The sequence below is a fragment of the Amphiprion ocellaris genome, chromosome 6 (assembly GCF_022539595.1).
Source record: "Amphiprion ocellaris isolate individual 3 ecotype Okinawa chromosome 6, ASM2253959v1, whole genome shotgun sequence".
NCBI classification, from domain to species: Eukaryota; Metazoa; Chordata; class Actinopteri; family Pomacentridae; genus Amphiprion; species Amphiprion ocellaris.
The window spans coordinates 14,799,876-14,825,693 of record NC_072771.1 but is presented as its reverse complement, the minus strand read 5'-3'; the positions used below and the strand labels follow the sequence as shown (position 1 = coordinate 14,825,693).

General features: G+C 38.3%; 1 protein-coding gene across 1 annotated transcript; it reads left to right on the top strand.

Moving 5' to 3' along the window:
- The first annotated feature begins 366 nt into the window (after window positions 1-366).
- chfr (checkpoint with forkhead and ring finger domains, E3 ubiquitin protein ligase) lies at window positions 367-15,527 on the top strand. Its single transcript, XM_023271563.3, has 18 exons — window positions 367-507; window positions 1,431-1,551; window positions 2,235-2,334; window positions 2,626-2,735; window positions 2,832-2,891; window positions 2,990-3,187; window positions 6,998-7,081; window positions 7,269-7,443; window positions 7,611-7,765; window positions 7,897-8,059; window positions 9,261-9,460; window positions 9,699-9,815; window positions 10,134-10,217; window positions 10,921-10,991; window positions 11,241-11,328; window positions 11,432-11,539; window positions 11,676-11,748; window positions 12,503-15,527. The coding sequence occupies exons 2-18, from the start codon at window positions 1,446-1,448 to the stop codon at window positions 12,543-12,545; spliced, it is 1,935 nt and encodes a 644-aa protein (XP_023127331.1). The 5' UTR covers window positions 367-507; window positions 1,431-1,445; the 3' UTR covers window positions 12,546-15,527.
- Window positions 15,528-25,818: the final 10,291 nt, after the last annotated feature.

Below are 25,818 nucleotides of genomic sequence, written 5' to 3'. Positions count from 1 at the left end.
GTTTTAGTGTTGTTTTTATTGCTGTTTATTTTATGTTTATTACTGCTGTCTCTGAAGTTACTCTATTGTTTTTAAGTTATTCTATTGTTTTACTGTAAAGCACCTTGTTCACCCTTTGGGCTGTTGTAAAGTGCTATATAAATAAACTTTGACTGATTGCTTTGATTGAAAGTCAGTGATATACAACACTAACTGTGTTCCAGTAATAACTGCTCTGATATTTGTGTACATTTAGGGCACCAGATGAAATGCCTATATCCAGGCGAAATGTTTTATTATGTTGTTTATTCCCCACGAAATTCAGTGTTTGAACCCTCCCAGCTGATACTGAGGGTCTGAGCCCAGTGACCCTCACCCCGGGCTCCCCTCCTCCATCAGCTGATGACGGTATATAATGTCAACCGCAGCTCGCCAGGAAGTGCGTCTGGTGCCTAGAGCTAGCTGGAACATGAAGAGGAGAACCTGTTTTATACAGAGCTACCGCGACAACAAACTCAGCTTTTGACGGTAAATAAACCGTTTCGGACACGAGATAAGAACAACGTTACAGGAATGCTAGTAGTTGGCGTGAAAAAGCGTCGTTTTTCTCTTGGAGGCACAGTATGATGTTGTTGCTATTGCTAGCAGTCGCGTTAGCTTCGTGTTGCTAAGCGAAGTTGTGTGCGTTAGCTGTGATGATAGCCCGCAGCATGAGCATTATGAAACACTTTGCTACACTTATGGCTGACAATTGAAACTACTTTGTATGTTTATAGCTTGTCAAGAAGCAAATGGGACTTGTAGTGTAACGCCAGATGGCTAGTAAGACCAGAAATACCAAGCTAGGGCAGGTCTCGTTAGGTTTCCCCCCAGTGGGTTTCTCACCAAACTTAATTAGAAACTCTTTCGGTTTAATGTAGCCTCCCTTGTTTGGCAGTTTGTATCCTAACGTTGCTGATAATCGTTTGTGAGTCTGTAAAGTTTGTTTGTGTACTCGGCATACAAGAACATGATATATCCAACAACGCTGCATATAAAACCCAGCTCAGGCTTTTAACTAGCTGCCAAGTATTCAGTTTTCTTTTTGTGGTGTGTTACGGTTTAAAAGAACTGTGGTATTTAATAGCTGAAGGGTTACGAAAGTTAAAATCTTACTTGAATCAATGATCGATGGTGTTTCTGATGATTCACGTTGAAGACTATGACTTCCTAGAATTGAAGTGCCTTTAAATCTCAGCTTGTTGATAATAATTTGGTATTTGAGACTGGCTGGCAGCAATGAGTAGTAAGAAAGGCCGAAAGAAATGAAAGTTAATTAAGCTTTCTCTTTTCCAGAGAAAAGAGAAAGTGATGTTATATTACGAAGAAGTCAATCGAGAAATGCCACGAGCTTGGTGGAAAATAGTGTTTGATTTAAATGAACTGTTTTTTCCTCTATCCATATTTTTTAGAATAAACTTCAGGACATGGACAGTGAGAGAAGAGGACGACCATGGGGGAAGCTAGTCAAGGTGGACTCCAGTGAAACTATCATGCTTTTCAGCAGGGAATGCACAGTTGGCAGAAAAAAAGGTAAGTTTGTTTGTGTGTTCTGAATGAGCAATAATGATTTGTCTTGGCCATAACTCGAATGTTAAAAAAAATGTGGTTAACATTTTTATCCAGTTTTATAATGCTCTAAATGTGGCGATGCCTATTAACAAAAGATAGTCCTGTCGTAGACATGGCTGTCGATGTCTGGAGCATTTAAAACCTCCCCCTTGAAAACACAAAGACTTCTTTAGTGCACCAAACTTAGACAGCCTCTTGTGATGAGGACAAAAGACGTCCATTGAGAACATGTGTGCAGAATATTAAGTAGATTTTTTTTTGTTTGGGTTTTGCCTAAGAAAAGGTTAGGTCTATATTTCCCCCCTGTGTCTACTTTGTTGTTGAGAGCTTTTAGGGTCTACTTTTCCACAATACAGAGCTACTAGACTTAATTGGTTGGCTTATGTCTGGGCAATGAAAGATTTTTTTCTTTTTTTTTAAATGTCATGGCAGCACAGTTTCACATAAGAGGTTGACATTTTAAAGTGGTTATTTAAAAAAAAATAAGCTGAGGGTGTAGAAATGCAATATTGGCCAGAGACTTGAAATGAAAATTATAGAAATCTATCTATCTACCTATCTATCTATAGAACCCATCATGTTGTATGGACTGTATTTTGTCTTTTCTGCGTTTTCATGGTGTGTTGTTATTTTGCTTTTGCCAGGATGCTATCTGTCCTTTCCAGCCAGTAAACTTGTCTCAGGGGAGCACTGCAAGATTGTGAAAGATGAAAGCTCGGGGCTGGTGTGGCTTGAAGACATGAGGTACTGTAAGCTGAAACCTTCATCACTGAATTGTAGCTCCAGAACAAAACCTTGCATGTATCATGTAGTTGTTTCCCCAATGGGCCAGGCCAAATAATATCTAAGTTCTGTGGTATGTGAAATTTTAAATGCTTGAAGGACTGGGCTTGGATTTTTTTTTTCTTTTCTTTTTTTTTTTTTTTTACAACTGTTCAAGTGTGTATTCATGCATGTACTTGTCGTCTCAGCACACACATAAAATGCTTGCAATGTATAGTGAAACGTCCAGTTGTGCCTTTTGTTTGTCTTCAGCACTAATGGCACGGTGATCAACATGTCCAAACTGGTCAAGAAGCAAACTCACATGCTGCAAAGTGGCGATGTCATCTACTTTGTGTACAGGAAGAGTGAGCCAGAGCAAAGTGAGTTGTTTATTTTGTGAGGCATACAAATGATATGTTAGTATGAATTTATAAGGAGAGAAGATGGAATGCGTATCTCTTCTTGTCATCCTGCAGACATCGCCTATGTTTACCACTCAATCAAAACGGAGCGAGCTGCTTCACCACACAGCTATGGTAAGTGGTCACACCTCATTCGTCAAATGCAACCACTGTTATTCCACACTTTATTTTGTCCCTCATTAGTAACCTCCCACTCTGTATCCGAACTTCAGACACTGAGAGATCAGCCCACAGTCCTTCTCCCGTTCCAGCCTCAGAGATGTCTCTTTCAGTTGAGCCTGTAATGCTTGCAAAGCCTCCTCAAGATCCAGCGCAGGAGGAACCTCAGCCATCCACCTCCGCTTCACACTTCTGTATTGAGAGCCCTTCCTCTTCTGGTCCCATGGCAACCACTGCCTCTCCTGCCTCTGGTAGGTTCTCTGTTAACAAACTGAAGAGGATGAATCACTGTATTGAGAAAAAAAAAATACTTTTTTCAGCGTATCCTTTGGAAAGTAACCGAGAATCATTTTTTGATAGGTTACCTTTTATATATTTAAGACGTGACACAGTCATAAATGATTAACTAATAGTAGATTGTTAATTATTACCTACAACATCTTTTGAATTCTTTTAGTGGGAAGATGGTTCTGTGTTCATGTTTCTCAGGGACTTCCTGGTCTCTTTGCTGGCTGTCTGATATCCTCACAGGGTTGACAAGAGTCCATCAATGAGCTTTTGGTCAAGAAAAAGTCCAGTGTGAAAGTCCTTGTAAAGACACGACTTCTTGGTTTTACTAACAGAAGAAATAGTAAGATGTGTTATTTAGTGAGCATTAGCGATGCTGGTAGGTGAATTTTGTTACCTGTGGACAGAGCAAGGCTTGCCGTTTCCCCTTGTTTTCAATGTTTGTGCTAAGCTGAGTGGCTCATGGCTCTAACTTCATATTTAATGGATAAATGAGAAAGTGATATTGATTGTCTTGGCAAGAAATGCTATGGGCATATTTCGATTTCTGCCTAATTCCTTTGAAGAACAGGCCATGTGAAAATGAACCTGTAAGCAGTTTATTTTGACTATCTAAAGTAAGGGTGGTTGATATGGCCTTAAAATAATATAATGAAAACTAAAAGTGTTTATTATAATGTAATTGAAATGAAAGAATTTCAGCTGGTTGTGGTCAGACTTACACAGCCAGTCCCTGTGTTGTGGCCGTGTGACAGTTAATTTTGCATGATGTTGGTTAAGCAGCCAGAAAGGCTGAGCTGTGGTGACTCTGTGCTCTTCTGTAAATTAACTCTCTGATCATGATCAATGATGGAAAAAGCTCTGTTGCTGTTGGTCAACTTACTTCAACTCAGTACAAATCATATTATGTAAAGTGGGTGTTGATTGATATGTTTTTTAGGGTTGATATGATTATTAGTAATCAAAGACACCAGTAATGGATGTTTGGAACAACTACAAGTGTAAAAATGAAAATTTTTATATCAAAGTTTAGAATAACACAAATTCCAACACAAAACTTTATTATTAAAATGCATTTTTTATGTTTTATAGATGTACAGGGCTGCAGATTGCGACCATAATGGCATGTACAGTGCTGCTTGAAAGTTTGTGAACCCACCAAACATGGCCAATGTTTTTGTAATGAAAATTTAAATAACCTTATGAAATGAACATCCAGACCCCAATTTGTAAAGTAGACCTTCCAAATAAGAAACACACACAAAAAAGAGATATATTTTCATTATTTATTCAACAAAGGTGATTTTATCTCTCAAAAAACTGAAATCTATTTACTAAAGTATTTGAATCTTTTTAGTTAGTACTTTGTGGCACTCCCTTTTGCAACCAGATGTCTTCTGTAACTACTAACCAATGTCTCACATCTGCTTATGGGGATTTTTGCCCACTCCACCTTGCAGAACTCAGCCAGTTAAGAGAGGCTATTGGGACATTTGGCATGTACCGCCCACTTCAGATCTTGCCACAGCATGTCTATGGGACTGAGGTCCAGACTTTGATTGGGCCAATCCAAAGTGTGGATCTTCTCTCTCTTAAGCCATTCGTTGGTAGTTTTGCTGGAATGCTTTGGGTCGTTGTCTTGCTACATAATCCATTTCTGTCCCAGCTTCAACTCCCTGACTGATGGCAGGAGATTCTGGTCAAGAATATGCGGGTAGGCCTGGGAGTTCATGGTTCCCTGGATAATATGAAGTCATCCAGGTCCAGACACAGACAATCAGGACCTGACCTTCACATTTCCACAACCACGCTTCACTGCTGAGAGGAGGTTCTTTCGTTGATATGCAGTGTTGACTTTTCTCCAAACATGGCGCCTGTGATTGTGGACAACAAAAAAAAAAATCAATTTTGGAATCGTCTGTCCAGAGAATGGACATTCAGAAGGCCTCTGGTTTGTCCAAGTGCTGTCTGGCAAGGTTTAAAATGGGCTACTTTGTTCTTTCTTGAGAGCAGAGGCTTCCTTCTAGCAGCTCTCCCATGAATGCCATGTCTGTTCATTTTTTGCCTGATTTTTGACGCATCTACATTTATCTCAGGTACTGCCAGAGAGGTCTGTAACTCTCTAGAGGTTATGTGTAGGTTGGCATTTACCTGATTTCTTATTTTTCTGGAGCTTCTTGGTGAAAATTTTGATGGCTGTCCACGTCTTGACAGAGATCCTACGGTCATGCTTAGTGCCCTCCATTTGTAAATGATTTGTCTTATGATGGATGGATGGAACTACAGTCTTTTGGAGATGGTCTTATAGCTTTCCCCAGACTGATGGGCTGTTACCACCTTCTTCATGATGTCCTCAGATGTCTCCTTTCCTTTCGGCATTGTTGATCTGTGTGCTTTACACCTTGGCACGACAGTGCTTTGGTAGGTTTCCTCTCTCTTTTAGTCAGTGCTGTTCAAAACCTTTCCTAAGGATGTCTCATTTGATTGGTCTGCTTAATTGATTAATTGAGCACCCACATGTGTTTTACCTGAGTCTAATACCTACTTGACTTTACCAGTGCCGCTGGGGTTCACTTACTTTTGCACATACTTCTGATTCCCTGTTTCACTCAGTCTGCTGGCTACTGACACAGTTCCCTTGAAACAAGTCCATGGAATTGATGAACGTAAACCTGACATTTCATATGTAAAAGCTGGCGATGATATAATAAGAACATCATGGTAAAACAACAGAAAAATGTTAAATATTCAAGGGCTTTTCAAACTTTCAAGCAGCACTGTATGCTAAAATTTTTTTTTGTCAGAGTGCAAGTTAAACTTTTACTAGATTGCAGAAGTTCGAGGTCATGAGGCTGCTTTGGTGCTCCTCGTGCTAGCATAAGTAACCACTGCACTAGCTATTGTGGTTAAAAGCAGTACTTTTTCATTTTCATTTGTATTTGTCATTTCCTGCATGCACTCTCCCTGCCTGCCATGTGAAACAATCTGTTTAGCTGTTACCACGTTTCAAAGATGATCATCTCAGGTTACAATCGTGCTGGTGCGAACGTGTGAGAAGTTTGGTAGCAAAAGTCCTATCAGTGAAAAGGTTAGGCTAGATCCCTGTTAACAGAGAACAGGGATTCTTTTCATAATGTAGTGTTTTGTGTTGATAAGCTATGCCTTGTTGCATATAACCAGTCAGATGCTGTGGGCAGCTCAGTGTTGGAGAGCACAGAGCAGTGACCACAGTAAAGCCAGACTTCTGCATTTTTACATTAACAATTGTCAAGAATTGGTTTTAAAAATGTATGCTAATAATCAGGAAAATTTCTGAGTATTAGATATAAAAATCTTCTTAAGCAATAATTGATTGACCCCTAGTGTAAAACGTGTCCAACTGGTGTCTCTCATTTGTTTCTATCCTCTCAACACTGTCGATTCTTTCATGCTTTCATGGTAACGTTTACCTCCCAAATCCTCACCAGATTTTCCCCAACCTTGAAAATCTTAAGGTTTTTTTTTTTTTTTTTTTTTTTTTAAGGGATATGCTGCTCTTACTTTAACAGTATTTTTGCTTTCAGTCATGTGTTTTGCTTCTATACATAATCATTAAAAGTAGTATGTTCCATCACCATATAGTGATTATGATCTACTTCTGTCATTACAAACTATATTAGATGAATCATTCCCAGTCAAAACTTTCTCAGCTGGATTCTCCCAACATCTCTGTGCATTTAAACGAGGAGTATTAATGTCATTATTTGACCTAGAACTGTTGTTCCTTTTATCAGGTCACACTAAAGATGCTTCCACTGCAGAGGAAAAAGACACAGACAACCTGGAGCCAGAAAGCAAGAGGAGGAAAACTGATGATGGTTAGTTATTTTTTTTTAACTTGAGGAATGACCTGTCTTTCCTTGATTTCTCCAATTAGAGTTACCAAAGCTACTTCAACCCTAAAACATTTTTTAGATACCATGCCCAAATGATTTTCAAAAGCCAAACCCAACACACACAAATGCCAAAAACTGAGGACTCAGTAAAGTCTTACTGTGTTTACAGGAAAAGATTATGATTTGGGCTTGCCACACACCTCCAGAATAGAAGTGGTTGGCTCAACTAAGGGAAATCTTGGGAATCTCTTGTCTAAACCACCAGTGGAAGGGACGAAAACTGACAAAATGGAGGAAAGCCTGACATGTGTTATTTGTCAGGACCTGCTGCATGACTGTGTCAGGTAAGATCTCAAAAGTTGTGGCATCTGCATAGGTATCTACACAGACATAAGGTTAGGGACTTGAACTATGTTTTGTGGTTTTGTAAGTCACTTTTTTATATGCAGCAAGTCTATCAAATGCAAGTACTGTGTGTGTTTTATTTGTGAGTCTCCTGTTTTTGCTTTAGCTTGCAGCCTTGCATGCACGTCTTCTGTGCTGCCTGCTACTCAGGCTGGATGGAGCGTTCTTCTCTCTGCCCCACCTGCCGCTGCCCTGTGGAAAGGATCCGTAAGAACCACATCCTCAACAACCTGGTGGAGGCCTATCTCATCCAGCACCCAGGTTTGCACAGATAAAGAACATTTTAATAGCGTCTGTAATCATAACACAGAGCCGACCTGCTCATTGTAGCTTTTAATTATTTCGTAAATGGTGTCCTGTCCAAAAAATGGCTGTTTGTTTCTGTCCTACAGAAAAGTGTCGCAGTGAGGAGGACCTGAAAAGCATGGACAGCCGTAACAAGATAACTCAGGACATGTTGCAGCCAAAAGTTGAGCGGTCTTTCTCTGATGAGGAGGGCAGTTCAGATTACCTCTTCGAGCTCTCCGACAATGATAGTGACTCCTCAGACATTAGGTAAAATCAGTGCCAATTTTGGACTGGATTTAGTTGTTATTTTACTCTTTTTCTTTTAAAGCAATGAAACTGACGTGGGAATTTTTTTTTCTTTTAGTCAAATTTTTGCGTTGCAATGTTAACATTTATGTTTTCTAAAGCATTTTGAGGCTACTTCTGTCGCTGTATTTGTGTACATCTGAGATTGTACCAAGCAATTCTAGTCTCTCATGACCTTAATGGAAAAAGCACCATCCATGTCACTCTGCCCTGACATGACACAACTGGCTGACACTCCAGAGTGAATTCAGTTATCATTTTCCAAAACTGGCTATTACAGAACCACTGTCTCTCTTTCGTCCCTGCTTACCTAGCATTACCACAATCACATGTTCTTTCCACTGCAGAGCAGGATTCACTCACTTTGTTTACTGAAATACCGTTCATTGTTTAGTTGTAGTTTGAGAAGGGAGGTTAAATGGTTGCTTAACACAGTGTTCTTCTTCAGCAAATGTCAGAGAAAGGTTTTAACGGTTGACTGCCAACATTCCAGGAATTTATTTATGTAATCAGATGACAGCAAACTGCTAGTAATGCTGACTTTGAGTAATTGAGTACTCGATATTGTTACATCACTTTACCTGGTAATGAATGTTGGTGTGCTTCATGCAAATTGTCATAGTTTGTCATTGCAAATTTTTTGCTTCTCTTACTTTCTTCTACTTACTTAATTTCTCTTAATAAATGCAATACATTTCTTATAAATATTGGTGACATGAGCCAGATACCTCAGCTTCTGAACAGAAAATATTTTTGGCCAACTGAAAATACTCCTGTGAACCAGGAGCTAGAGGCTACAGTGAGTTATTCCACAGATGCAAGACGTTGACTAAGACTTTGTCTTAAGCAATGAGTCCATTTGTTTTTTTGTTATCGTTTGTTTTTATTTGTTGAAGAAAAGTTTTATAATAGTTTATTTTTGAAAGTTACTTTTTTTTAGCTTGTAGCCTCAACAAATTTTACTTGATAGTATTTGTTTATGAAATTAGAAAGCATGCTATAAAATATTTCTAATTTTGTTGCAATAGCACAGATTATTTTAAAATCAATGCTAGAAAAATGTCTAAAGTCATATACATTTTTAATAATCTGAAAGTATATAGGTTGTTGTAGTAAATAAAATCTCCATGTTCTGATCTTCCTTTGTACTTTTTGTCCCCAGTCAGCCTCTGGTGATGTGCAGGCAGTGTCCTGGCTACATGAGGGACGTCAGCCAAATGCTGTTCTCCACAAGTTCAAACTACTGGTTCCCTGGTCTGCCATCTCTACAACCTGTACCTCCACCGCCCAAACCAGCAACTGACGAGGGAGCTGTGAAGCCTGCAGGGGAGCAGCCCTCAACATCCTCTGATATTCCTTCAGGTGATAATGACTGTAGCTCTGACAAGAAGACTTGGCTAAAGTGCAGAGTGCACCCTCTAGTTAATTTTAATACTAAAAAGTCCAGTACCAAAACAATAAGCTAGAATTAGTGTGTTTTGTATATAGAAAATACAGCTGGAAGCTCATTTTTACACAACTGTGTAGTTCCTCCTACTTTCCTTTGAGATCTCTAGTCTCAGTTCCAGTGGAAAACCTTTTCCTGTCCTCCTATGTGCAGCTCCTCAGGAGTACCGCTGCTCCCCTCAGGGATGCCATCTCATTTGCACCTGCTGCCTCCAGCCAATGCCAGACAGACGCGCTGAACTAAACAACCAGCAGGTTATTGCTCAACAATGTGAGTGGTCCCAGCACCTGTTTGTCCCTCTGCAGAAAATGAAATGTCTTTGTTGACTGAATTTGGGCAATTAAAATGATGCTATCTCAGACATTTACATGTAAATGCAGTGAAATGAAAAGGGAATTGATATATTAAACTAAAACCCCTAAATAATGAGTCAGTCAGTGTTGGTACACTGTAAACTGTGTACGGCTATTCAGTAGAAGACACATTTAATATATTTATTTTTTGACATGTGGTCCATGTAAAATCATACTATCTATTCACATGTATGCAGAGATTACTGCAAATACATGATGCGTTGTGTGTTGGCAGGTGTGCTGTGCCAGCGACCTTTCTGTCATATGTACTGGGGCTGCCAGAGGATTGGCTGTCAAGGCTGTCTGGTTCGATTTAGTGGTATGTATGAGCAAAACAGCCCCAGGGGCATCTCTACTCATAGTTAAGTTTGACTATTATGATGTTTTTTGGCTAATAGTCTTCAATTGAAAGTGCTTGATTCCTGAATCGTATCCAGTTACAGTACCTGTATTTATCATGATTGTTGTCTGCAGATTATAAGCAGAAAGGTCATCAGAATGTCATAGGGGTTTCATGCACCACTCTTCCATAAAATATACACATTTACCGACTGTATAATGCATGGGCATTTACCATCTTTTGAGGTATCCATCCTTCAGGGATAGTTTAGTAACAATCAGACAGTGTTTCATGAAAAGCTGCATGCACAATATTGCAGAGGTGACACTGTTTTTGGTTCATTGTAGAAGAAACATTTGTTGTAGCAGCTGAGATGAACTTAAATTATAGCTAGTTCTTGTTACTCAGTTCAATTCAATTTTATTTATATAGGGCCAATTACAGTTCAAATTGTCTCAAGACACTTTACAGAACCCACATGCCTGAACCTCCAGAGCAAGCCCTAAGGTTACAGTGGCAAGAAAAAACTCTGTCTGAACCACAAAGATGCAGCTCAGGAATTCATATCTACAACACTAAAAAATGCTATGAGATATAGCCTCTCAAATATATTGCTACTGGTTTGTTTGTTTCTGTGTTTGCTAAATGATTGGTAGTTAAAATTTACTGTCCATTTTTTCAGAGCTCAATCTGACTGACAAATGTCTGGATGGTGTGCTGAACAACAACAACTACGAATCAGAAGTCCTCCAAGTAAGACAGAGTTGATGTGAAATGTTTAATTAATACTCGTAATTTTTTGTTCACCAGTTATTTTATTGCAATGCGTTACTTCTGTGTTCCTCCTGGATGACTGTTCTGATTGACACAACTGTAGCATATTTACAGTCATCACACTCTTACCGAAAACTCCAAAGGAGCTTGAGATTCTGGAAATGCATATCCGCATATACATTTAATATGATGTTAAGATGTTTATGTGTGCCTCCATTCTTCCATCAGAACTACCTGTCCTCCAAGGGAAAGTCATGGAAAGATCTGCTCAAAGAGTCTCTGCAAGGCTTACAGCAGGGAAGCTACTTCTTGACAGGTGAGTTCTCAGATCGCACGTCAATTATCCACTGTAATACTCATACATACCAACACTGTCACCTGAAAAGAGAGCAGTAATACTCTTACCTTATCCCGGTCAGATCGTCGTGTCTCTGCAAACACTATCCTGTGCTTCTGCTGTGGCCTGGGGGCCTTCAAAGAGCTGGCCTACAAGTACAGACAGAACATCCCTCCGTCTGAACTACCGGGTCAGAACCTTGTGCCTTGCTTTTCTGAATTTCAGACTTACACACTGTAACAAAAGCATGTCTGCTGTTTAAGATGTAGTTTTTCACTGTTGCATAATATGTAATGTAATAACTTCATTTGATGCTCTGTCCTCAGCCGGTGTAACGTCTCGCCCCGACTGTTACTGGGGGCGCAACTGTCGTACGCAGGTGAAGGCACATCACGCAATGTAAGTCTTATTAAATGCAAAATGTAACATGAAGGCTCAGATAGCTGCTCCCCAGTGGCTAAATTGTGGAACCGCAGTTACTACTGACAACAATCACTCAATCAAATCTTTAGCATTAGCATTATCAGTATTATAGTGTATTTCTTCTCTTTTGTGTGGTAATGTAATTTACAATGTTGGCTTATCAGTAGTGATTGTGTAGTATAGTATATTGTGATTAAAAATGCTGCTGACTGGTAAAAAGTGCCAACCCATGTTAAACTACAAATATACAATGGGCCCCAATGGCATTAATCAGTCACTCAAATATTTGTTGCTTTTTATAAATGGCATTATATATGACAATAAATATATATTAAGTGTTGCATTGACTCATCTCAAGTAATGGCATATTTCTTTAAAAACTATTTCTGACACACTGAGCTCGAGTAGACATTTATTTTGAAAAGCCACTATGTGGATAAATACCAGTTCATTTTTTTTAATAGAGAAACAAATTTGTTGTAAATTGTTTATGCTGTACTTGGAACAAACATGACAGAGCTGTGAGACACTGGGTGCCTGCGTTGTGCATGTTTTTCCTGTGCTTTACCACTAGGAGGACTCCTTGCATAAACTGTGTCCTATAGTACCTCATGTCTGCAGTTTGAGTATCTATGCAAGGTTGTTGATGACATCTCATCTCTTTGGTTTTGTACCTTTATATGAAACACTTCATTTATGTGTGCCCTCTTCCTCTTTTTTGTCATTTCAGGAAATTCAACCACATATGTGAGCAGACACGTTTCAAGAGCTGAAGGAGCTGAGTGGTTTGTTTCTTCGGCTGAATGTGTCAAATGTGGATAACTGAACATCTCATGAATTTGTGATACAGGATCTTGTTAATTTTTGTTGTGTACACTATAACTAACTGCCTTATGCAATAACCTAATGCAGAACATACAATCAGCATCCATCTACAATAGTTGCCAGGGTTTATACAGGGCTGTGTGACATAATGCTATGCACATTAAGATTAAAAGTTTCAAGCTGCTCTTTAGATTTAAGTCCTATATGGGTAATTAACACCATCCACTGCTTATATTGTCTGTTATTGATGCATTTATCTTGCTTACCCGGGTAATTGACCAACTTTTTGACAGATTAATTCACTTATTTGTACAGGGAAATAGTTACAGGTGCTTCCTGATCTGTCTGCCCTCCAGCCTGTGGAACATAAATGTTAATTTTCTTCTCAGAGTAAGAGCGAGAAAGGCAATCTATGTGGATTAAGGCCATTATATGTGTGCTTACGAATGGCGGCGAGCACGCTTTCTTTCATGTCGTCCTCTAGCCTTGGTAATTGAGGCTTAAAACACCTGATATGCATTTACTTTCTAAGCTATTGATGCATTTTAACAGTCTGTCCAGTTTAGAATCAGGGCTTCTGATCTGTTGAATATCATGAGAGTACCAGTAAAATGATCAATAGCATTACAGTAATAGTAGTAATCCAAACTGCACTTAAAAATGCATGCAAATGTAAACTTCTCGCCTCCAAGAGACTTTTCGTGTTTCACCTGGACATTACTGTGTTCCCAAGCAATGGCAAAAAGCTGCGTCAAAGCCCCCCATGCACGTACTAGGGTAGATTTGTAATGTCATGTGATATTTGTATAGGATTTTATGTCTGTAGGAAGGGGATCATTGTGCTGTAATGCTGTCAGAGGGCATGGGGGCCTCTGTTGTATGCTTTGCTCTGGATAATCATCTCCAAGGTGATAGAAGTAGTGTAGAAGGGACACTTTTGCAGAGCCTCGTAGTAAGGGCTAATCTGTGATGAAATGCACGGTTTACATCATGTAGACTCGACGGAGGAAAAAACAGACTGCAGTCCAAGCAGCCAGTAATATTAGAGACAGTGGCCCATGGAGAAGAGTTCTGAAATGCTGTTTTTTTTTCAGCATACACTTACAGAACCATTTAGAGATTTTTGCCAATACAAACACAACAGCACAATCTGTTGTTAAGTTGGCATTTGTTTTCCAGTTGTATATGATATAGTATAGTTGGATTTTCTCCGGTTCCTCAGGTACACAAAGCTGCTGTTTTGTCATTTTAACTGCAGTTTAAACCACACTTGGTGGTTTGTGTCAAAATGTAAAAGCTGTCACTGAGCAGTGACTTTCAATCTGATGACCTCTCATTTATGACTATTTCACCCAAGTGTCAGAAAGTTCCTATCATGAAACATGCACAGCAAATATTGATGTCTACTTTAGAAATCTGACAAATCAACCAGTTTTTTTTCTTTTGCCTTATTTAGTCTAGTCAAATTACAACATCCAATTGCTACTTTCAAGAAGCATTATATGCTGAAATATTAGGATGAAGTAGTAATTTTGATGTTGCCCCCCTTTTTAATAGGGTTACTATTATTGTTGTGTGGAAAATGTTGATGTAAGTGAAGAATGGAGGAATAGAAAATGTTATAACCAGTCCTTAGCTGGTGTCCAGTGCACTTAGTGTGATTTCACACAAACACTGGTTTTATTTTTCATTGTTCATGTAGTATTTCAGGTGATTTAGAAGAAAACTTGCTGAAGATGTCTAGAAAATGGTAGATGTTTATATTGTAAATATATGAGGATATTTGCACATATTTGTCTCACACATTTAAACGCTTCCATTTAAATCTACATGATTATGATATCAAACATCCCTGAAAAGCTGTCTGTATCTATGGATGTCAATAGTCTGACTCACAATATTTGATTTGTAATCATGTGACGAGTTTCATTCCAAAAGGAGACGTACATGATCAGAAAGAAAAATGGAATGAGGGGGAAGCAAAGGGTTTCTGTGATATTTTGAGAAAAAAACTCATGCCCATTTTTGATACATACTTAATTATATAGGGGACATTTGCCATGAATGTGGATACCATACGTGTTGTTTTGGAATGTAACTCGCCATGTTTGCAGAGTTGGAAAAATGGGGTTGTGAATGGGCACTTTCTTGGCCTCTGCCTGAGCTCCTGACTTAATTTGTGGTGTTAGCAAGGTGATTTAGGTGTTTCTTATCCTTTTATTAATTTTTTTATTTTACCCACTCATTCATGGTGGGTCCACGTTGGCATTCCTTAGCAGCTCAGGCCCTCAGCACAAGCCTGGTCGATCCCCCGACACAGTGGCTGAGTTTTAATTATTCCCTACAGGAGATCTGGGCACCCTAAGCCAACAACAGTCCCAAGCCGCTCCAATCAGGAATTGGTATTAGAGGCTTTGGAGGAGTGCTTTGCATTCTCCCTGGGGTTGTGTGTGTGTTCGAGAGTGGGGATGGAGGGGTGGGGGGGTTGTGTTGTATACTAAGGCAAATATTTACTCACTTTGTGTGCAAAAGTCTGGACCAAGCTGCTCAGCAGTATGGAAGAGGCAGGTTTCATTCTACCTCATCACAGCTCCCAGAATTAAGGGACTCTATGGGCATCAGTCACATTCACATCAGTTAAAAAGCAGGGCATGTATCTCTCAGCATGAGGGGTGGACGTCCTCACTGATGCCTGCAAACTCTGTATGCATTGCACATTAACAATTAGTCTACACTATAATCAACTTCTAGGTAAATCACTATAGAGTAGCACTATAGAGTTGTTGGTGGACTCTGAGTTTGACAAATATGTTTGATAAGTGTCTCTTTCCCCTCAATGTTGTATTAGCAATGCTAAAATTGTCCTTGACATGCATATGTTTTGTCTGTTAACAAATTAAAAGACTGATAAAGCTGTAAGTAAAAACGGACTTGCTTTTGTCAACACCTGAAAGTCTCCTTTCACTTTAAAAATGTGTTTTGGTTCCTTTTATTGGGAAAGAGTTGACGTGTTTTTACAGAAATTTAACTAAAGAACTGAACTTCATTGTGGATAAAGTATTTGAAGTTTAAAGTCTAAGTTTTTGTGATGCACAAGAAAACAACTTCATGTGGGAGTATAGTAATTACTATACCTGTAATTTGAACTAGTGCAAATAGTGTTCACATTTTTCAGTTCCTCAGAATTTCTGTTCATTTATTTCAAATGGCTTCCTTTGTAATTGTATTTCAAGTGTAATCCCTGGTGCAAAACGTTGTGATCGAATGATCTGATTTATCCCTCCTTTTCCTTCACATGTTAGACCGTGTGCCATACGTGCCAAAACATGGAGCAGAGAACGAGGACAAACAGGACGACTATCAGGGTGGAGCCACAAGCCAGGCTCCTGCTGAAAACAACCTTTCCTAACCCACAAATTTTTCTCCTCACATTCAGCAGGGTTTGGCAATACCACGACATCATCAAAGGATGGCAAATCTACGGGGTCAGAAGCACTGTTCCCTCTAAGCTGCGCGCGTGCGCAATTGCGCACTGCTGACACGGTCTCCGAGCACAGAAAATCTGCGCTGCGCACAAAAAAAATAATCCAACCTAAATTGTAAATAAAATAAACACATAACAATTCATTCTGTGCTATTTTTCAATCTGAGTCAGTGAGTGACCGGTGACTGGCTGCTGCAGCCAATGATGCGATTCACATACGTATTTACCATAGACTGTATATAATGGTATTTACGCAGCTAATCAACGTCAGGCGTCCTTATGTGCAGACACCGTTGTTCTCATAGATATGAATGAGTAGATAGGACACGCCCCTTTGAGCTGCGTGCTACGGCGAGGCTAAGCTAGTGGGGGCAAAGTTTCAGTGCATTCCGTTGATGTAGACGGCGTGAAAACGGAAACAAGAAGTATGCCGGCTCACTGTGCTGCATACAATTACACACTGCGTCGTACGCTTGAGACAAGGAAACTTGGAATGACTTTTCATAGGTAAGAATAGTTTTTGGCTCTTTTTTCATTATGAAATCTTGTTGAGAGCTTCCAGTCTATGAGAGCTAACTAGTTAGCCACTAGCAAAACGCTAAGGCGAGCTAGCAGCTTGACAACCAAATACCAGACGATTAATAGTAGCTGTAGTATAGTAGTACAAGCAGCAGTAGTAGTATAAACAGCTGTTAGAGTCGTAGAAGTAGTATCAGCATTTGTAATAGTATTACAAGTTGTAGTAGCAGTGCCAGTATCAGCAGCATTAGTTAGTTTACTACCACTACTACTAGTAGTAGTCACATTACTATTACTACCACCAATACTACCAATAGTAGTTATAAAGCCTAACTCATGTATATCCAGATTACCATCTATGTTCCTCCTCCAAACCCATTTTATGATTGGGATTACAGGCAGTTCTTTAGGACTGCTCTCAAATAATTGAAATGTTACTAAACAAGGTTATACTTAACAAATTAAATACCTCTGGTCTCCAGTATATTGGCGAATTCGGTTCTTTGTACTTAATTTATTAGCATGATTTCTTTGTAATATGTTGTGTACAGACTTAATTACTTCTCTGTCTACTTTTCTTACTCCATGTAGGTTTCCCAGAGACTATGGGTTGAGGAGGAATTGGAAGTTTGTCGGCTTAGACCTGGTGTCATTCCATCAGTGTTAAACTTCCCGGCTCATCTTGGAAGAGTACGTGCCAGAAAGACCACAACCAAGCAGCCTTGAGATCTTAGGCAGCATCTCCCTGAGGTGGTGTCGACGGTGTTCACGGTCAGGTCTGTGGTAATCCCATCAAAAAACAAAACAGAAAAAAATCTAGATTATAAATCAACATGTAACCAAAGCACTCTGTGTATAACGCCATAGTATAGGATGTAGTTCAGAAAATGTCAAAGTATAGTATGCTTTACTCAAGAATAACATAGTATGGCCTGTAGTTCATAGTATAGCATGTTGGCAAGAAAAAAAAACAAAACATAGATTATTATGTGGTTCAAAAAGCGCAAAATGATAGGATGTTGCCTAAAATTGTCGTGTATGATATGTGGTTCAAAAAATGTCATAGTGTAGTATATTGTCAAAATAGTATGTAATTCAAGAAAACATCAGAGTATAATATGTCATCTAAAAAATGCCATAGAATAATAATTTCATTGCACAAGTAAAAGTACAGTAACTTTTAAAACTGTTCGAATTCTTATATGTGAATAACACTGACCACACCTCACAGAGGTTATAAGCTGAGGCAACATCAACCACCACCAGAACTGAAGAAGCCTCTTGGATGAGAGGTGAAACATCTTCAAGGAACCTTCTTAAAGTCCAGTTGGATTGATTTAAACAACTTTGGATGACTGATTTACTGATTATCAGTATTTTATTTTTTACTAATTTACGGTAATAAATAAATTTAAAAATTGTGGTACTTTGGCTCTGAACCTTTATCTACCTGTGGTCGCTCTGTCTTCCGGAATGATTTGATTGGTTATATGTCATGAATAAAACTCCTTTAACTTAACATGTGTAAACAAAACAAAAACGTATCAACAAAGTTTTCTGTTAGAGTTTGTGTTCTTCTAAGTTTAACTCCAAGATTTTAAATACTTTCATTTACTGCAAATGAATATCTACTCCAAATGTCTCACTAATAATCATTATCAGCCTTAAAAACCCACAAAACACCCCTCTATACTCGACCACACTTAGTACAGTCCGGTGCCCCCTTCTATAAATCTGCTTGGAATCGTCCACTTCTTGTTTGTCAAAGTGGCCTTCTACCTGGACAGGTTTTGTTGGCGCTCATGCAGCAAACATTTTGGGTAACTGCACTTTAATATGGATTGATGACACTGAATTAGAGTCTGTTTTAATGAGACTGAGTTAAGATGTGTAGCTCTGTCATTAAATAGTAAGTTATTTCTCTGAATTCACAGAGAAAAGTCTGAAATGTTTGCTAGGTTAGCATCCCACATGTACTTTGGCTCAGCTAAAGCTAACTCTCTCCAACTTCTGGATCTCTTGAGTTGCTTGTTGTTAAAATATCTTCCTAGAGGTGCTGAAGCTCAGAAAGTCTGAGATGTTTGTTCAAAATAAGCTCATTCTCAAGTCTTATCTGAACTCTTTTGTTTGAACTTTCCCTAAACTTAGGAGTTAATGACAGAGCAGCACATCCAGACTCAGTCTCATTTATGTAGAGATTAAACTTCAGTGTCATTCATTGATGTTAAAGTGCAGTTTTTCAAATGTTTGTGGCACATGCTCCCGACCAAACCAGTCCAGGTGGAAGACGATGTGAAGAGAAAGCTCCAGAGGATGAATATCACACATTTACGTTGGAAATAAATGTCCTTTAATTAGACATTGTCATGCAAAAATTGGATTTCCCTTTAATGATGTTCAAATCTTTGTTGAGTGTTTTGTTGATGTTGGTTTCTAAATGTTTTCTGACACTCGGCCCCAAAGATTGAAACCTTCTACGGCTCACAAGCTGCAACAATTCACACATTATCAACTATCTTTCTGACTAAACTAAGATAAAAAGTGAAAAACTGCCTGATTTCTGCAAAATGAATGTAAATCTTTTTGGTTTTTATGACAATAAAGTGAATATATTTGGGTTTGACATTTTATTAACCAAAACAAGAAATGAATTACTGGAGAAAACAATCCACAGATTAATGGAAAAAGAAAATGTGTTTTCCAACATATATGGCTGAATTACTCCAACATTACAAGATACATACAATTTGAATTCAATTTTATTCATATAATGCCAAATAAAGGTCAAATTGTCTCAAGACACTTTATTTTTATATTTTTGTCATATTTAAAATATGACAGTAAGAAATTTAAACCTCTTGACTAATCCAATTTATTACTTGATTTTTAAGAGACTAATCGACAACTAAAATAACTTTCTCCACTAAAACTAATAAACATGAGGTCAAATAGAAGGAACAGTTTTAAATACTGCAGTCCCACGATGACAAGAATAAAGTTTGTCAACAAAAACTAAATCTGCTGGTGGATTCCATTAAAGTCCTAATAAATGATAATAAAGTGTGATACTAAAGGTTTGTGGTGCTAAAAATGTCAAAGTAAAGATATCAAGTTGAACATCTGGATGGAGGTTGATAAAAGTTGACCTTCTTTCATTTCTCTGGAGCCGACTCCATGGATTTTATGGATGGTGGTTAAAGACCTGCTCTTCTAGTTGTCTTCCTTCTAGTCGCTGTAAAAGTCAGTCCATCCTGACCGACTTCAACACCTCTTCATGACAGCTTGTTCTGCCTCCGACCTCATGGAAACTCCAGAAACTCGGGAAAACCCATGGAGACTCGAAGAACTCGTGGAGACTCGAAGAACTCGTCGGGCGGGGGAAGGTGTGGTGGGTGGTGGGGGAGTAGAGGAGGGAGGCCGCCACCCACCTCCCCGCCTACTCTCCACCCTGACTCCACCCAGACTCCACCTTGGCTCCACCCATGTGGTGACTTCACAAATTACGATGTCAAAGGGACGACGAAATTATTTCTTTTCATCTGATCTGTAGCTCAGTGAGTTAAGGATTTACCTATGGAGCGGCAGGTCGCTGGTTCAAGACCAGACCCTTCTTAAATTTTATCAAAATTCTGACAAAGACAAACAAAGAAAAATGCCGGTGGTGGGTCTTGAACCTGCGACCTTCCACTTGGTAGTCTCTCTTCTTATCCCACTGAGCTACTCGCTCAGATACCAAATCTTCTTTTTTTTGCGTATTTATCATCTATTTTTTGCCATTTTTGAGTTTTTTTTTTAACTTGAGTCTCGACTCGACCGTTTTTTTCAGGAGGTTGGACTTCAGCCTTTGTGCTGGAGGGTTGAACCATCAGTTCCAAGACTTTCCAAGCCTCCAGACCTCCCAAGTCCTCAGGATCTGAGCTTTCACACAGTCTGAGGGCTGAAATTTTCTAAGTCCCACAGTAGTTCTCAGTTAGATTTAACTTTCAGACAGCCAAAGGACTGATATCTTCTAAGTTCGTGAGTAGTTCTCTGTTAGATTTAACTTTCAGACAGCCCAAGGACTGATATCTTCTAATTTCCTGAGTAGTTCTCTGTTAGTTTGAACCTTTCCACAGTGTGAGGACTGAAATCTTGAAAGTTCTTGAGTAGTTCTCTATTAGTTTGAACCTTCAGACAGTCTGAGGACTGAAATTTTAAAAGTTTCTCAGTACTTCTCTGTTAGTTTGAACTTTATGGTTAACAGAAGCCTTAAAACTTGTGACCATGAGTCTTGATTTCACATTTAGACCATCCATCTGAGTTCTTCTCAGACCTTCATCTGTGGGTTTTTTAGAAATCCTCAACGAACTTTGATTCTCTTCACTGAACAGTAAAGTATGTGGAGATCTGAAGGTAACATTAGTTTGATAAATGCCTTCAACTACTAGTAGACTTTATCCGGAAAGCAGTTTTCTGAAATGAGTTCTTAGTAAATCTGTCCACAATCAAACCAAGAACATAGAAAGAGGAAATGTTTGAAGAAACAACTTGATGTTTTCCTTTCAGACTAGAAAATGCTTAAAGACTTTTATCTGTTTTTGCTCTTTTTGATCGTTTTATTGTCTCTTCTGTTTAATTTGATCTTCTAAAGTCTAACTGGTGTCTTTTCAAATGTTTTGTCTTTAGTTTGATTCTTTTAAACATTTACTTTTGCTCTTTTCTCACCTTTTATTCTTTTCTAATGTCTGATTTGATTTCCTAATGTTTTGTCTTTTTAATGTTTAATTGTTTTTTCAAATGTTTTATCGGCTTGTTTGAGTTTTTTTTTCCTTTCCCAATAATTAGTTTCGATTAAATCTTTAAGGTTTTTCTTTTTTAATGTTTTACCACCTTTAATGTTTAATTTTCTTTTTAAATACTTCATTGTATTTTCTGTTTAATTCGTATTTGAAGTTTTATTGTCTTTAGGATGTAATTTCCTAATTAAACATTTAATTTTTTAATTAAATGTTTTGTCTTTTTAAAGGTTTAATAATCTAATTAAATGTTTTGCATTTTTTAAAATGTTTAATATTCTTCTTGTTTAATTGTATTTTTTAAATGTGTAATTATGGAAAATATTTTATCTGTAATTTTTAATATTTATATTTTAAAAATTTTGTTAAATTTCATAATTACATGTATTGTATCTTGTTGAATGGTCTAATTCAATATTTTGTCTGTTTAATGTAATGTAATATAGTTAAACATTAAATACAATTAAATTACATTAAACAGACAAAATATTGAATTAGACCATTCAACAAGATACAATACATGTCATTATGAAATTTAACAAAATTTTTAAAATACAAATATTAAAAATTACAGATAAAATATTTTCCATAATTACACATTTAAAAAATACAATTAAACAAGAAAAATATTAAACATTTTAAAAAATGCAAAACATTTAATTAGATTATTAAACCTTTAAAAAGACAAAACATTTAATTAAAAAATTAAATGTTTAATTAGAAAATTACATCTTAAATTTCTTAAATCTTTTTAATAATAAAACTTTTATAAAGTTTTATTGTATTAATTTTTTTCCTTTTATTGCTTTTTGTTATGTAGTTTATTTCTTTAATCTTCTTTTTCTGTCAAGATTTTAACCCCAACCTTAAAAATGAAATAAACACTTGAATTACAATGAAAATACTTCTGTTGTCACAGTCACGAGTTAGTCAATTATTCAGTTTATCAATTCAACTTTATTTGTTTAGCACCTTTTACACAGATGACAAAACTAAACAAGCAAAGAGAAAAAAACTACGGTAAAACTATGATTAAAACTCAAAAACATTAAAAAAAAAAAAAAAAAAAAAGATTTAACATGGTAGTAAAATATGTTGTGTCCAGGGGATGGAGGGAGTTTAATGAAGTCTTCTTGGGCTCACATGGTATATCATTTAAAATATAAACTTGATATTCAGTCTAAGGAAACTGGAAACTGCAGAGCGACAGAAGAACCAACAATATCTCCTGTTTTCTCCTTTAATGAGTCGACTCTTCTTGTGCTTTCAGACCAAAGAACTACAGACTCTTCACAACCTGCTCAAACTCTTCGTACAAGACCTCACTATAAGAAGGTGTCCGTCTCATTTCTACTCTGAAGCTCACCTTCTCCTGCTCAAACTGCTGACAAATGTTTCTGCTGCTCTAAAGTCTGGTCTCCGGAACTTCCTAAAAACTCTCAAAGTCTCTTCTGCTGCAGGTTGCTTTGTAGAACTGTTCCAGAAAACCTCATTAAACCACATGGAGGGGCCTCAAGATAGTCGTCCAAATGAAACCATACAAAAACCAAACTAGTACAACCCAAACGCTAAAGTCTCCTGCAGCCTACCAGAGAACCTCTGAGAACAGAGAATCAGGACAGGAACTCTTACCTTCTGGACAACCAACGTTGGTTCACAAACAAGAACACAGAATGTGTCTGACCAAAAACCTCTAAAGACTCACTACAGCCAAGATAAAGACACAACTCAGCTGTACAAAATCCACTAATCACTGCACACATTAGCACCATGTGCTAACTGTGGCTAAAGAACCACATTTACCAAGACAACTATCCAGTACAAAGCCCTAAAACACACCAAGAAACACATTAAAGATGATTTTACTGCTGGAAGCTGCAAGCCAACGCCTAAAGAACAGACTAAAGCAACGGAGCCAAACCCAGTTCAGTGGTGAATAGAAGCAGAGGAAATGTTTGTCTGCAGCTAAATAAAGCAGGAAGACACTGAGCTGCTCAGGTGTTCCTGATAACACCAAGCAGCCACCTGGACAGCCAATAGGAACACAGCTTACTGGAAGTCCAGAGGGCTGGGTTAGTGAAGGAAATTTAGTTTAAAGTTGAAGCAGAAAGTTAACAAAGAAAGTTGAAAACCACCTTCTGATACCTGAAATCTCTGAGTTTTCACACAAAGAACACCTGAACATGTCAAACTGGTTCCATAGTAGAACCATCATTGTAAAAATGTCATAGTATTGTGTGTTGCTCAAAAAACATTAGGACCCGGCTGTCAGGGGACAAACATGTAAGAAACATGAGAACAGAGAGAACCCAACCAGTAGGTCACAGTTTATCATCATCTAATCATCTCCTGAAGTCCATATGGTGAGAGACATCAGTATCTGGTTGTTAATTTACCAGAGGATGCTTATAATCATGCTGATGTGGTCTGTACTCTACAGTATTTTAGTGACTCAATAAATGCCTAAGTTGAAGTTATTGAATATTTGTGTCTCTCTTCGCTGTTGCAGCGGTTTTGCAGACAGTGTCTGTGCATTCGTCACTCAGCCAGCTGCACATAGACACCAATGTTATTCCTGTAGCTTGAAAGACAGCTACTTTTGATAAAACTGGGCTTGTAGCACATTGTCTGCCTTACAACAATGGGAAAGAGGCATTGTTTATGTTTTGACAACCTATATCAAACAAGTTATTGATGTCAGAAGTCTGAATCTGTGAATATCTTTCCAACTTTACTGAACTCGGGGTCACTACCACCTAAGGAGTGATATATTTAATTCTGAAAAAAGCATTTAGTCATACGTAATGCTTTAAGTGCTTTATTAACACGAAACTAAGAATTTTGTATTGTTTTATGATCACAGGTTCTGTCCGAACAGAAGTGGCCTCATTTTAAACAGTGAAACCATACTAATGAAATAAAATGACCAGCCAGTGTCAAATACTGGATTCTGCAAAAACATAACTGAATGCAGAATACTGGACAAAGAAATTCTCTACAGACATTTTTTTCATCTAAATGTAAATCTTAACACAGTTAATGTATTAACTTATTTTTGTGTGTATGCATGTATTTATTGATTTATTTAGTGCTGTTAGCATAGAGTTCTGAGTGAGTTTTTCTTTAGATAGGCAAAGGTCATTTATTGATTACATATAGGCTATTAAATAAATATTTATTAAAAACTAAAAAGCATTAAAAAAAACAACTTAGGCATTTATTGAATCACTAAAACAGTGTAGAGTCTAGGACCACATCAGCATGATTATAAGCATCCTCTGGTAAATTAACAACCAGATACTGATGTCTCTCACCATATGGACTTCAGGAGATGACTGGGGGATGATAAACTGTGACCTACTGGTTGGGTTCTCTCTGCTCTCATGTTTCTTACATGTTGGTCTCCTGATGCTGCCTTACTTCAGCCAGTCAATGACCAACACAGAACAGTTTGCCTTTTACCCACTGCCAGGGGTTCCATTCTTCCCACTCACGTCTGTACATTTGTAAACGTTTTTGCTTCTGTGGACGTGGTGGAGTTTCGGGTGTAAACATTTTTAAACACGCGGGTGCAGCGTGATCTGCTGGACCTGGCATCGGGTCCTCGCTACGTGGGTCCTACGAAGTTTAAATTGGCTGCCCTTAGTATTTCCTGTGTTTTATTTTGTTCCTTATGCAGTTTTGATGGCTGTGTGACAGACGTGTACGGGGCGTTTATGAAAATACGGAACAATTTGCGTCCCGTATTGATTCAATACGGGACACAACAATTAATTGTCAAATAAAGGACGATTTCCTATTTTAAGGGACGGGTGGCAACCCTACATGTAACAGTAGCCAATTGTGTAGGTAAGAAAATTGCATCAATCAAATCATTGATCAGTTGGTGATGTTTGAGTGGTTTTCCACATGAGGTCAAAAACCCTGTTTCCAAATTTGTGCAAAGTCATGAGCTGCACCGAAAGCATAGCGGGAGTCCGTGTAGATAGTAGAGACCTTGTCCTTGGAGATAATGCAGGCCCTGATAAGCGCAAACAACTCAGCAGCCTGTGCAGAGGTGCTCGGGGGGAGAGCACCAGCTTCCACTATTTCCCAGTCATGGACCACAGCATGACGTGTGACGTCAGAGGGTCTGCTGGCTGAACCGTCTGTGCACAAAATCTAATCAGAATTGGGTATTGGTGTCTGCATCAAATCTGGACGAGGCGGCGTACTGCAGCTGATCACCACTACGGTCATGATTATCATCAGAGTCTGTAATTGCAAGAAAATTTGCAGGGTTTAGAACAGGGGCTCTTTTAAGCATGATGTGTGGACTGGACAAAAATGATTGACTCGTAGCCTGACCTACATGCAGCTGACGTGTTGTGTGGCGGCTGCATTGAGTATGTGCGTCACTGAATGTGGAGCATATACAAAACAGTCATGCCAAAACAAGCGGTG

Coding starts and splice junctions, on each gene's coding strand:
- chfr (XM_023271563.3), top strand. CDS start 1,446: ATGGACAGTGAGAGAAGAGGACGACCATGGGGGAAGCTAGTCAAGGTG. Junction 7,082..7,268: donor GAGGAGGAAAACTGATGATG/GTTAGTTATTTT, acceptor CTGTGTTTACAG/GAAAAGATTATGATTTGGGC. Junction 7,766..7,896: donor CTATCTCATCCAGCACCCAG/GTTTGCACAGAT, acceptor TCTGTCCTACAG/AAAAGTGTCGCAGTGAGGAG.